This window comes from Maniola jurtina, chromosome 20 (genome assembly GCF_905333055.1).
Source record: "Maniola jurtina chromosome 20, ilManJurt1.1, whole genome shotgun sequence".
In the NCBI taxonomy this organism is placed as follows: domain Eukaryota; kingdom Metazoa; phylum Arthropoda; class Insecta; order Lepidoptera; family Nymphalidae; genus Maniola; species Maniola jurtina.
The window spans coordinates 2,590,413-2,603,262 of record NC_060048.1 but is presented as its reverse complement, the minus strand read 5'-3'; the positions used below and the strand labels follow the sequence as shown (position 1 = coordinate 2,603,262).

The 12,850-nt window shown below is 37.4% G+C and overlaps 1 protein-coding gene and 1 long non-coding RNA gene across 5 annotated transcripts in view; one reads left to right on the top strand and one right to left on the bottom strand.

Moving 5' to 3' along the window:
* Nucleotides 1-891: 891 nt before the first annotated feature.
* On the top strand, nt 892-4,294 carry LOC123875777. Its single transcript, XR_006798211.1, has 2 exons — nt 892-2,540; nt 4,192-4,294. It is a non-coding gene; the product is annotated as an uncharacterized LOC123875777 (long non-coding RNA).
* Nucleotides 4,246-12,850, bottom strand: part of LOC123875730 (protein fem-1 homolog B-like) — a 25,534-nt gene continuing 16,929 nt past the window's right edge. For 2 of the 4 annotated variants that reach the window (XM_045921743.1, XM_045921745.1), the window contains 6 exons: nt 11,266-11,292; nt 10,048-10,131; nt 9,329-9,462; nt 8,220-8,338; nt 7,678-7,797; nt 4,246-6,726 (listed from right to left, as the gene is read on the bottom strand). In XM_045921743.1, coding sequence (XP_045777699.1) covers nt 6,572-6,726; nt 7,678-7,797; nt 8,220-8,338; nt 9,329-9,462; nt 10,048-10,131; nt 11,266-11,292 — 639 coding nt within the window. In that variant the 3' untranslated portion in view covers nt 4,246-6,571. The remainder of the gene's footprint in view (nt 6,727-7,677; nt 7,798-8,219; nt 8,339-9,328; nt 9,463-10,047; nt 10,132-11,265; nt 11,293-12,850) is intronic. The other 2 variants (XM_045921744.1, XM_045921746.1) reach the window with 1 other exon arrangement.

The following is a 12,850-nucleotide window of genomic DNA, read 5'->3' as shown; positions in this document are numbered from 1 at the left end:
GCCATTAGAAAGTTATCAGCTCTTTTCTAGTTATTACTTCACTTCTCGGGGGGGTTTTAAATTTTTAATTTATACATGTAGCTCTATGTGTCAACTATCCGCACCTATAATATTATGGTAAAATACGATGGAAATATCAAAGTATAAAATAACTCTGAACGGACTGTAGTATGAACTATGCTTTCAGGTTAAACGTACCAAGGAAGTGCTTAAAAATATAATTCGACTTAGTAGAAGGGTTACGACTAGGTATAAAGAAAGTCAATAAGAAAAATTTAGTTCAGCGGGAATCAAACACGCACCTACTCTCTTCTTGATTGTCTCTACAGCTGCAACCAGTCAATAGTTATTAGACCGTCGCGTCGTCGCTCGGTCATTATCTCCTTATAAATGACTTTTGTTCGGTAATATTAAGAATTTAGATGCATATTTTATAAGATGGAAAGTCGATTGCGTAAGAGACAACAGTAGCTTAGTGAGTATTTATTAGTTGCTACGCCTTAACAGAATAGACAGACGATAATTTCTTATACACGGTATAATTTGATCATAACTTAGCAATCATACAGTTAGGAATATGTAATTTGTAGATAATTTGGCTATTATGTTTTAGGCAATCTATAAACTAAACAGCTAAAATGACAGATCTTAATATGTTTTTGTCCCTTTCAAAATGCTTCCAACAGAAAATGATGACACTAGATTTAGATTTGCCAAGTATTTAGTTTAATTTGCTATAATCCGCCAAACCAACGAAATCTGTATGGTACGCAGCACCACACAAATTCCAACACCACTCGACGCGCGTTTCGCCCTGACACCGGAGCATCCTCAGCAGCTGATGTAGACCTTACAATGTCGAATTGCAAAGAACGCCTGCTTCTATAATACATTTAATTTAGATATTATGAACAATGAAATTAGACCCATTCTCACGATTATATACGTAATAATTTTAAGTGTCACTGAATTTGTGTTAACATAATTCACTCATTTATAGGGCATAGAGAATAGAGATACCGACGCCATCTTAAATACAAAGATGTGATGGAAGTTGGACGCAAAATCAGGACTGATAAAGAGACAATCTTTACGAGTAAAGCTTTATAAAGTACCTACTCAAAGTCGCTTTATAGATCTCGGCCTCAACGAAAACGCGTAAATATCGCAAGAAACTGATTTTCAAAACCGATTTTTTGTACTACATGCACTTTCTAGAAGTATGCGCGAATTGCGATAGCCCTACTTGTAAGATGCGACGCGGCACCTTTATATGTATTTCTCCGCGAATCTCAACGCAACTATCTGAACTGTATGATTGCTAAACTACGATTTTAACAAAGGAAATTATCTACACAGTTAGTTCATTTTATTTCGTAAAATTTAATTTGTGCTATTCATAAAGGCACCTTTTTGCCTTCCCCCATTTAACACTTGTATGAACCTGACTTAATGCTTTAATATCGATCTTATATAAACCTATTACGCTAATAATTATCTACATAATTATCACATTTGACCGTCTCTACAATACAATATAGCGTCTCTAATATATTAATTAATATTCGATTTGAGCTTTCGACATTATTATTTTATTAGCATCAGAACACATAATAATATTATAATTCATACTTGTGATAAAAAATTTATAACGTATGTTGTACGTTGTCTTATCCATGAATCTATAATAGGTATATACCTGGATTGCATATTCTTAATATCTTATTAAAGCAAAACCTACTTATTGCTATAGACTCGACTAGACTCCGATCTCTCGCTCTAATTTGTTAGGCGAAGTAGGATAGCGATAAGTAGGTATTTGCTTCAAATATATATTGGAAGTGAACTATTTCATGGTCTTATCCTTAATCGTCCACTTTTTCGTCTTATGAGCTCTGGATTTTTATACAAAATAAATATATTATAGTTTACATTTATGTTATCCATCTAAAACTTCGATTCCAAATGCTATTTACTTAGTTTAATTTTTAATATCATGGTAATTTGTAACTTTCTCGTTATTAGCTACATAAAGGTAGATCCACACCTGCGCACGCGCACGAACCGTGCACCGAACGTAATGCGGTCCGGCCATAAGGCTTCGCCACACAGTTGACGGGACGGGACGGTGCCGCGATGTAATTGTCATGTACTGAGAATTGAAATATAGAACAGACGTCGAGAAACACCCAAGTTTAAATAACCCACCGAAATAAATAAATAAGTAGGTACAGTCTAATAACCAAACCAGGTCAGCGTAAAATTAAAAATCGAGAACAAACAAACAAACTAACAAAAATTAAACAAAGGATTACCAAAAAGAGTGTGCAAAAAGACAAGACGTTCGCACCGCACGATAGACATTTAACTGACATTTTGGTCACGTGCTCTATGTTCGACTGTTCGTTATCTGCGACCGATGACGTACGGTTTCTTACTTCGCATCTTTCTCATACCAATGTAATAAGAAAAGGACAGACAAACCTAACTTAGTTTATACCTGTCAAACTTCTCGTGAGTCTATTGTATAGAGGGACTTCGTCTGTGGTGGCGTTTGCTGGCGCGCGTGTTGTGACTTTTTGGAGTGTTTTTTTGTTAAAAGTGGCCGGTTTTTGTGTTCTGCTGGTGTTTATTGCTGGTGAAACTGACTGGGAAGCGCTCTAAAGGGGTGCCGCGCAAGGGCGGATCCAGCTTTGGCGCCAGGAGGGGGTCACATAGTCGTGGTCAAGTCAAGAACTTATAATTTAATTTTGATAACAATAGATACAAGTAAAAAGTAGGAACATAAGTCACGCAGCACTCTTTCAGTGAGTAGGTACCTACATATCTACCTATGGGATTTGTTTGGAGGGGGTTATCCGGAGAAAAAATCTTCTCCTCGACTTGACGGGGTGAATACCTAGTTGCTTAGTGGAATTTTACCTTTCAATTTGACCAAGATTGATTGAAGATTTGAACAAGATAGAATGCAACAAGAAATATGAGCGCGAGCGCAGCGAGCGTAATTTTTCTGTTACAGATAAAAAAGCGAGATATGAACGAGCTCAGCCATAAAAAATGTTACCTATGTTATAAAGCACCTCACTCTACTTTTCTCATGAAATATAAAGATTTTCTAGGGATATTCAAAAATGTAATCTCATGCGCACGAAGTTCCGGGTAACTACTACAAAAACAACTAATAGAATAAAAGCGCGAGCGAAGCGAGCGCGAAATATTTACTAATTGTACTAACGAAATAATATTAGCAAAAGTACTTTTCAGGGCTTATATTTTTAGGTAAAATTTGGTACTATTCAGTGGTACCCTGCATTGTATACCTAGGTATTTTATGCCAAAAAAACTGAGTTTCCACGGGGTTTGAACGAAGTTCCGGTAATCAACTAACACAATATAAAAGCGCGAGCGAAGCGAGCGCAAATTTATTGATAGATTTACAAAAAACTTGTAAATTCGAGAACTAACTAGTATATCATGCATTTTGAGATCAATTTATTTTGGCTACGGCCATGTTAACGGCCATTGGAACACACTGGAATAATGAGAAACTGATTACTTATCATTTCTTGTAATTAATGAATTTGCAGCAACAATTTTTAAGAATACTTATTTTATTTTTATTTTATTTTATTTATTACGGTATAGTTACGTGGTACACTCATAAACACATTAGGTATAGGTAGAAAGAAATTTTAGTTTTTTAACTTAGAACTAACTATGTTAAGATATTATGTTGAAGTTTAGTCGTTCTGATTGAGGTTAGGTCTAGCTAGACGTTACGTACTAAGTCGACAAACGCGCGCAAGTGTGGCGCGGTAAAATTCAAATTTTCGATGCGTTCGTTCCCAAACGTTTGCCATCACACAAAGTTATTATATTATATAAAAATTTATTAAATATTGAAGGTATGTAGTTACATAAAATCTGTATGGTGACAAAACATATAAATAAAATCATTATGTTCAATTAGTGGTCCACCTAAGTCCTGGAACCAGCTCAGGGGGGGGTCATGACCCCCATGACCCCCCCCCTGGATCCGCCGTTGGTGCCGCGTGTATGTCGGCGGGCGCCAGCACAGACGAAGTCCATACTTATACATATAGTTTCCCTAACTTGTTAATAACTACAAACTTGACATTGGCTAATCAGTGTAAAGCCAGACGAGAGAAAAAATAAATAAAAAATTTGTAGAGCGCACAAAAATTTTTCGTCATTAAATGTAATAGTCGTGTTCCGTCCTTTTGCAGCACTATTAAAAAGAGAAAGATACAGATACTCTAAATTTAGTTTAAAGTAAAACAAGAGAATCGACGCCATTAGCTCGTTTGCCTGAACTGAGTTTCCTGTGAGAATAATCACGCCTAGCTCGTGCCGCCGTCTATGTGGCAAAGCCTTAACCAAGTGGTTAAGCAGCTAAACTGTTTTAGAACTACAATCAATTTTAATATTGTCAAACTTGTTCAAGAGATTTTTGTATACAACGACATTGTACCTTAACATTTACGTGTTAACTTAGTAACTTAATAGTTATGTAATTTTTATTTTATAGGCCTACATAGAATTTGTTAAGAATTAAGATATTTCTCTTCAATATATTTACTGCTCTTATTTAAGTAATGGTTTATTGAAATAAGCGCAATCATCGAGTCTGGATCAATATTAGATCATTTTGGTGGTCAAGACGAGATCATTGTCACGTAGACGAAGCCGGTATCCGTACAATACAAAATACGTCGGATGATAAAGATTGTACACTCCACATACATATTATAATGTGGTACAGTACTTAGTATACTAACTTTTATAAGTTACGCCAATGTACCTGCGCAGAAACCTTATTTTTGAATGGCGCGAAAATATCTCAGCCAATCATAGCGCGCGTCTGTCCGCTATTGGTCCGTCTACGCGCCATGTTTTGCACGCGCGAATTATAAGCGAGATAGCACTAGCTTCTGTTGTTCTTGTCTTTAGAATCTTAACCTAAAGCAAAAAGGCCTATATTTCATTGGTGTATATTCAGTTTTAGACGGCGTTAGGTTGCACAAACGAATTTTGCCGATGCGACTTATAAGAGAGAGCCTCGATAGCTCAAGGGTTGAGGAGCGAAAGATCGTTGGTTCAAAGCCCACCCGTTGCACTATTGTCGTACCCACTCCTGGCACAAGCTTTACGCTTAATTGGAGGGGAAAAGGGAGTATTAATCATGATTAGCATGGCTTATTTTCTTTAAAAAAAAAGTGGTAGTATTGTACACTCAATGAAGCATGATATTGCCATTGGACGCAACGAAGAAGTAACGTACTAAAGCTGAGATCTACAGAGCGCACTTTGACTTTGCTCAGACTTAAGACTGTTAAAACGAGACAGCGTTATACCGCTGGCACAAATCTGTCTCGTTTTAACTAAAACTTAAGTCTAAGCAAAGTCAAAATGCGCTCTGTAGATTACAACCTTAGTGTACTTAATCTAGACCAGACAACAGATTGTGTCAGACCTAAAATTACTAAAGTATTAAGTATAAATTAAATTATCAATAAGTATTGATATATTTGTGCCATTTTTTGTGGTCCAAAAACCACGATTGCATTGTAAAAATTAAGCACAAGATAAAATATTTTTTTTAAAACAGTAAGACAAAAATATCTTTATGACGCAAGTCGCATTTCGACAATTACATTAATTTTCTTAAATATGGCAACTTTAGGACTATCCATTTATAGGAAAAAAATATGTTTAAAAAATATACCTATGACTTGATTATGACTTGATAATTTCATAGAAATAAAAGCTAGAAAAATCCATAGTGACGTATTTTTTTATATGTATAACCCAAATTATAAGTTGACTTTATTAAAAAAAAATGAAGATGCAAACACATCACTTTGCTTTCATGTGCCATGACTTACAACACAACATAACCCTATAAAGACAGTGCGTTTAGACCTTAACACCACAGCAAAACGCATTCCTAGTAAGGTCTTTCGACTGACAAGAAATAGAAAAATAGATATAAAAAAAAAATGGCCACTTTTTAATTTTGCATTAAAACAAATTTTATGACTAACAAAATTATGTCAAGCTAAATAAAAACATGGCGCATAAATTATGCATACATTTTGAGATCTCTCTTGCTATTTTAACTCTATTTCTCAACTGCCATGTCAATTGAAGTACAATTTTAGTCCTTAATTTAAAGGTGAACCTTCTTGTGATATATAAATTTAGTACAGAGTAATTATTAACTAACAAATATGTTAAGCCGTCCATTATAGAAAATACTCAGAAAATTGGCACATTTTTGCCAACGGATCTCCTATGGCGCCTCCTTCAAACTACTTGATACCGGCGAATTACATTGTGTTGGTCTGGCACTACAAAAAGCCACCAAACAAGAAAAGAAGGTAAACCATACGTTTGACATGACATTTGACACATAGAGCTAAAAAGGCGAGTGAGATCTTAAAATGTACGCACAATACCTACTTAATAGTAACAATTTTTTGGTATTTAATTGAAAAGGGATAAGGGATATGGAAAAATATTTTTTTTTTTTCATATACATCATGTTAGCTTAACTAGGGCTGACACCGTGCATTGTAAGGAAAGCGTGCAGCACTCGCGGCACTTGGGAAGGCCTGTAGGTGCCGCCGTGGAAGGCCAGGGCTGCCGCCGCGAGGCAAGACAACCGCGGACTTATTGCCGCTCGGACTAGGCTTTCTGCCGGCCCTGGAACAATTCATAAATATTTATGTTACGTTCAAAACTCTTATCCGGTAAAAACAATATCAATGGCAAAAAACAGTCAAAAGTACGAACGAAAACTGAAACCAGGGACTCAGTACATAATACCGAACCTTGAATTTTTTTTTGCATTTTTTTAGCTAATTATATCATGAAATCACCTATGTAATATACCCCAAATTGTTTCTTGATATTATATTTTTTTAGATAAACAATAAAATCACGATATCTAATTTAAAAAAAATGAAAATAAAGCTTCCATAAGCGCCATGCGCCATAAACTAACTATCCTCCTCCTTCATTGAAATTCTTCGGATACGTACGAAGCGCTTCCTCATTTCTAATCCGAAGCTCTAGTATATGGAACACCCTTCATCAGTTTTCCCCTCCACTTTTAATATGACTACCTTCAAGTCAAGAGTGAATAGGCAACTTCTAGGCAAGCGCGCTCCATCTTAGGCTGCATCATCACTTGCTAGCAAGCGCTAGTCTATAAATTAAAAAAAAAAAAAAAAAAAAATCAAGGAGGGTCCTCTCGCCTCTAACAGCCGTATTCACAATCATTACTATGAGGTCTCACACTGTATCACGTCAATCTATACTAATATTATAAAGAGGAAACCTTTGTATTTTTGTATGTTTGTATTGAATAGGCTCAAAAACTACTGGACCGATTTCAAAATTTCTTTTACCATTACTTAGAGGGATTCTTCTGGATCCGTATAGGCTATATTTTATCCCGGAAAATAGAAAAAATAAATGTCCACCCGTGCGAAGCCGGGGCGGGTCGCTAGTTTACAATGATCTGATTGGTGGAACCTACACTATGCGTTCGAGCGCACTATGAGACTTCATAGTAACGTTTGTGAATACGGGTGTAAGCGTCAGCCTACGTAGTACCAGGAGAGCAGAATACGCTAGGAGAGTGTAACTCACCACCGATAGCGGCGACTAGAGGAGTGATGCCGGCGGAGTCCACGGCGTCCACGTGCGCACCGCGCGCCAGCAATTCCCACACAGTACCGCACATTGCATCACGACACTGATCTTGCTCATCTGAAACATTTTGATTATTTTAACTGTTCTCCAGCCCGCTGCACGATGACTTGAAGAAGGTGGCGAGGAGCGGGTGGATGAGGAAGGAGGACTGTGTTTAATGGCGCGCTCTTGGAAAGGCCTTTGCAAGACGTCGGACGAGTTTCCATTCTTATGTCGTCGACATTCCATCTACACGCACGAAACGTTTTGCGTCATTCCTCATACGCATGGCTAAAGTTTGGAATGCTTCTGTGTTTCCTACCAATTACAATTTGGGTATCTTTAAAACAAGGGTGAATAGGCATCTTACAGTTAACGCGTCCTATCTTAGGCCACACCATCACTTTCCATCAGGTGTGATTGTGGTCAAGCGCTTGCCTATAATGAATAAAAAAATGAGTATGTATTGGCGCGTCAAGAATGTGCTGTTTCATAGTTACCAGGTATAAGTTGGTAGGATATGAGCGCGATATGCAAAGCCGTTCTGCGCACGTCGTCTGCTGCGTCCACGTCTAGGCCGCACTCCAGGAGCAACCGCGTCGTTCGAATGCACGGAAACCTGGCAAAAACCAAACAATACATCCATACTAATCGAAGAGTTCCCACTGGTTTTGAAAGGCCCACCCCGTTTAACCTATTTTGATGAAATTGGTAGCTTAAATCCCGTAGATTACTTTTATGCCGCAAAATTATTTTTCAAGTTATATCCGTGAAAATTGGTGTTTGGGCTTTTGGTTAAAAATAAAGAAATACGTGTTTTAGGATTTTCCCATTTTTCACGATTTACAAAAATTCCACTCGAGCGAAGCCGGTAGCTAGTACTTATCTATACTAATAAATAAAATTGGAGTGTCTGTCTGTAATTTCGAAATAACTACCTCATATTAAGCTCATATGGTTATTTGAACGATACCATAACTGAATCACACGTTTTTAAAATTTTTGTCTGTCTGTCTGTCTGTCTGTCTGTCTGTCTGTCTGTCTGTTTGAAAAGGCTAATCTTTGGAACGGCTGAACCGATTTTGACGGGACTTTCACAGGCAAGTAGAGGATTGACCAGGGCGTAAAATAGGCTACTTTTTTAACCGACTTTTAAAAAGGGAGTTGTGTTTTTCTACCTATGTACACCGAAATCTCCGAGATTTCTGAACCGATTTGCGTCATTTCTTTTTTAATCGATAGAGGAACTTTGCGACATTGTTTCATAAAAAATTTGGAGTCCAACTCCTCAATCCTGATGCTGCAGGGGATCTGACCAATCCACGCGGGCGAAGCTGCGGGCATCAGCTAGTTATTAATAAAATTTAGTGTATACTATACTAGTTCGCGACTTCGTCTGCGTGGACTACACTAATTTCAATCCCCTATTTTATCCCCTTAGGGGTTAAATCCCCAAAAATCCTTTCTTACCGGATGTCTATGTCATAATCGCTATCTCCATGGCAAGTTTCAGCCCGACCTGTCCAGTAGTTTGAGCTGTACGTTCATAGATCAGTCAGTCGGTCAGTCAGCTTTTTCTTTTATAAACATATTTAAATTAGAGACTTACTGGCACACGTCGCTCGTATGGAAGTCGTCGACGGGCGTCCGCCTGTCCACCGCGAGGTGCAGCAGCGTCTGTCCAGACCTTAGCCGCACGTTGCGTAGCCTGAATATTGCCCTTCGCACCGCGCTTGTAGTCTCCTGGAGGGAAAACGAGCTAGTAGAATAATTGTAGTTGGCATCACGTAAAAAGATCTCTGGGAGAATCACTGGGAGGGAAAAGTACAGTTGGCGTGACATAAAAAAACCTCTGGGTGAATCTCCCGAAGGGAAAAGTATAGTTGGCGTGTCGTAAAAAGACCTCTGGAAGAATCTCTTGGAGGGGAAAGTACAGTCGGCGTCACGTAAAAATATCTCGGGACGATATGCGCAGCCACGCGTAACTATAGTGCGTAAGTTGTGTGCTTACCTATAAGATTTTACTATCTCATTCGTTAAAGTAAAATGGATTTTAACGGTCTTGCACCACCTGAATCAAGCGGTTCTCAGGGACTGGCTTGACGTCTGGCCGTACATCTCGTGCAAATCTTCCGACGCTGCGCTATCCGGTACGAGGTCGCCATTCCAGCCCTTGGGACCTCAACGTCTATCGGTTTTTCGAACCTCGAAACCCTCGGTCGGGTACTCTGGTTTTCCTATGGATCTCCTCATTCCTGATTTAATCACGTAGAGAACCTCCAAGCATACTCTTTCCATATGTCACCACTGGCAACTGGCAAGACTTACCTCATCATTGTCGGAATTTTCTAGAAGTCTCGCCGCGACCGCCACCAAGTAAAGTGCCGTCCGCACATTGCTCTCATATTCCTCCTGTTAACAAAAAATACAACCAATGTATGACCTGCTATTAGAATATAAAGTGTCCTGTTTGGTAAAAAGGGCAGATATACAACATAGGGGTAATTAAAAAAAACCTTTTTATTTTAGAAGTTAAAATTTAGCCCCTTGGGCGATTGTAGGATGAACAAAACTTCAACGTCGCGTCATCGACTTGCAAATGTTAATAGTGCTTGGAGTCCCGATAGTTGTATAAACTAAACTATAAAATATCATCATCATGATCAACCCATCACCGGCTCACTACAGAGCACGGGTCTCCTCTCAGTATGAGAAGGGTTTGGCCATAATGCACCCCGCTGGGCAAGTGCGGATTGGCAGAGTTCACACGCTTTTGAGAACATTATATTGAACTGTCAGGCATGCAGGTTTCCACACAATGTATTCCTTCTTCGTTAAAGCTAGTGATATTTAATTACTTAAAACGCACAAAGCAGAATTTTATAAAATAAATTAGATTTGATTTGAATTCAAAAATTAAGAGGTGCATGCCCGGAACCGAAACCCCGAATCGTCGATTTTTTTTAAAAGTCTGATTGATCTTGGTTCTCAAGAACCAGAAACCTCTGGTTAGTTAATTCATCACACCAAGTTTTTAACCATCTGGTTAATTAATTAACTAAATTAATTAACCAGAGGTTTAAAATAAATCTTCAGTTATATTTTATTTATTTTTTAAGTTGATTTTCAGTACATATTATAATGTAAATTAAATATAGTATTTTTTTGGCAACAACGCCTCTTAGGGGTTGAATTTTCAAAAATGCTTTCTTAGCGGATGTCCAGGTCATACTATCTATCTGCATGCCAAACAGCTCGATCCGTTCCATATCAGTCAGTTAGTCAGTCAGCTTTTCCTTTATTTTAAAAACGAATTCGAGTGTTGACAATATTGTGGGTTTCTATTCATTTTTTATTTGAGTATTTAACAATACTCCGGAAAATTTATGAAAAGGTTTTTGTATTTTTCTATTTTGCTTAAGCATGGAAATCTTAACATGGAAACAAGTTTAAAGTCTTAAGGAAAAATCTTGCCCTCTCTACCAAACATGGACGAAAAAAAATATAAATTGTATAACTTCATTCTGTTCGTAAATCAATAATTACCTGATTTTGTTTTTCTGTGACGAGGAACTGAAAATGAGAACAAAGGGAGGAACATTCCAATGATACAATCTTTTGAAAAAAAAAAACAAACAATAATTAATTTGTGACGACACATTTAAGACTTGTACACACACAATGCGCGACGGTTCTATGAAACACTCAAGGTTCGATTTCAAGATTTTACATCTCACCAACGTCAAAAGAATTCAAACGTCGAAACGAGTAACGTCAGAATAAAATGGACCCTAAAGTACCTTGATTTAAAGTCACCGATTCAGTACCACCGATTTTAATTTGTAAAGGTTCCCGCTTGGAGAACTAACTGTAGGTGTATAGACGATTTGAGCTTTAAAATAATGCAATTAAGGCGCATTTTACTTTAACGCTGAAGTGTTCCGACGCGACGCTCAAATTCTATTAACATTGGTGAGATGTAAAATAATACTAGGGCTGCTGTACAGGCGTTCACAATGCGGCCTCGTAGAAGCCGCTCTCATTAAGTCTGCTATGATATGACTGGCTTTATAGTTTATACAGTTTCATTACTTCTAAAACAAGGTTTGTCGGAAAGAGTTATTGTAGTTATCGTTATAAACAGTCGTAAACATCACGATTTCGTATGCGTGGATTTAGGTTTTAGAAAATCACGAACTATGCTTTTCCGGGATAAAAATACCTATGCGTTTGTACCTGTCTCTGAGATAGAAGGCTAGATAGCCTTCTGTAGTCTGTACCCGCCAAAATCGGTAAAGTGACGGGCTTTTGAAAATCCCGTGGGAACTCTTTGATTTTCCGGCATAAAAAGTATCTCTGTACGTTTTAGGGGGTTCGTGATAAGGTAACAGACAGATAGACGACTTAAGGGTTGATTACTGACAAAATTTGTTTATAACGAGCTCTTTTTGGGTAAGGTTAAAATAACTTTCAGAAAAACCTTGTTTTATACCTAAATTATACAAGCGTACGCGCGCGTTCAGTGTGACTTATGGGTTGCGTCGCGTTTTGTGTCTTTCCAAGTCATTTTATTTATTAGTTAAATTGAGAAGTTTTAAAATGGGGATTTAATTTGAATATCTTTCATTAAATAAAAACACTGTTTATGGGTATACAAATACTACTTTAAATAAAAGAAATATTTTAGCTACTTTCTAAGTCAACTTACATTTGCGGCTGCACAGCGATGCGACATATTTTATGTAGAACAATATAATATGGATTTTATTTTTCAAGGAATAAAGGTGCATATTAAACAACCGCACTCGATTGCTGAATCGTTTTTGTCGATCGATACGTCAGCAAGTGATGTGATAACCCTGACATCACTGGGCATATTATACGGTCGATAAAATCGAGCAAATCTGTAAGGAACTGACAGATCTAACTGATTAACAAAACACCGCATATGAATCGTCAAAATTCAAGCAAATTTGTAAGGTATAAAACAAACTAGCAAAAACGAAGACAGGTGCTATTGAGGATAAGGTACCACAAAAAAAAAATACGACTAAAAAAACTGTATTTTTAAAAGTTCAGAATATATTACAAATAAAACATCTGACTGATGCTAGAAATCAACAAACGATAC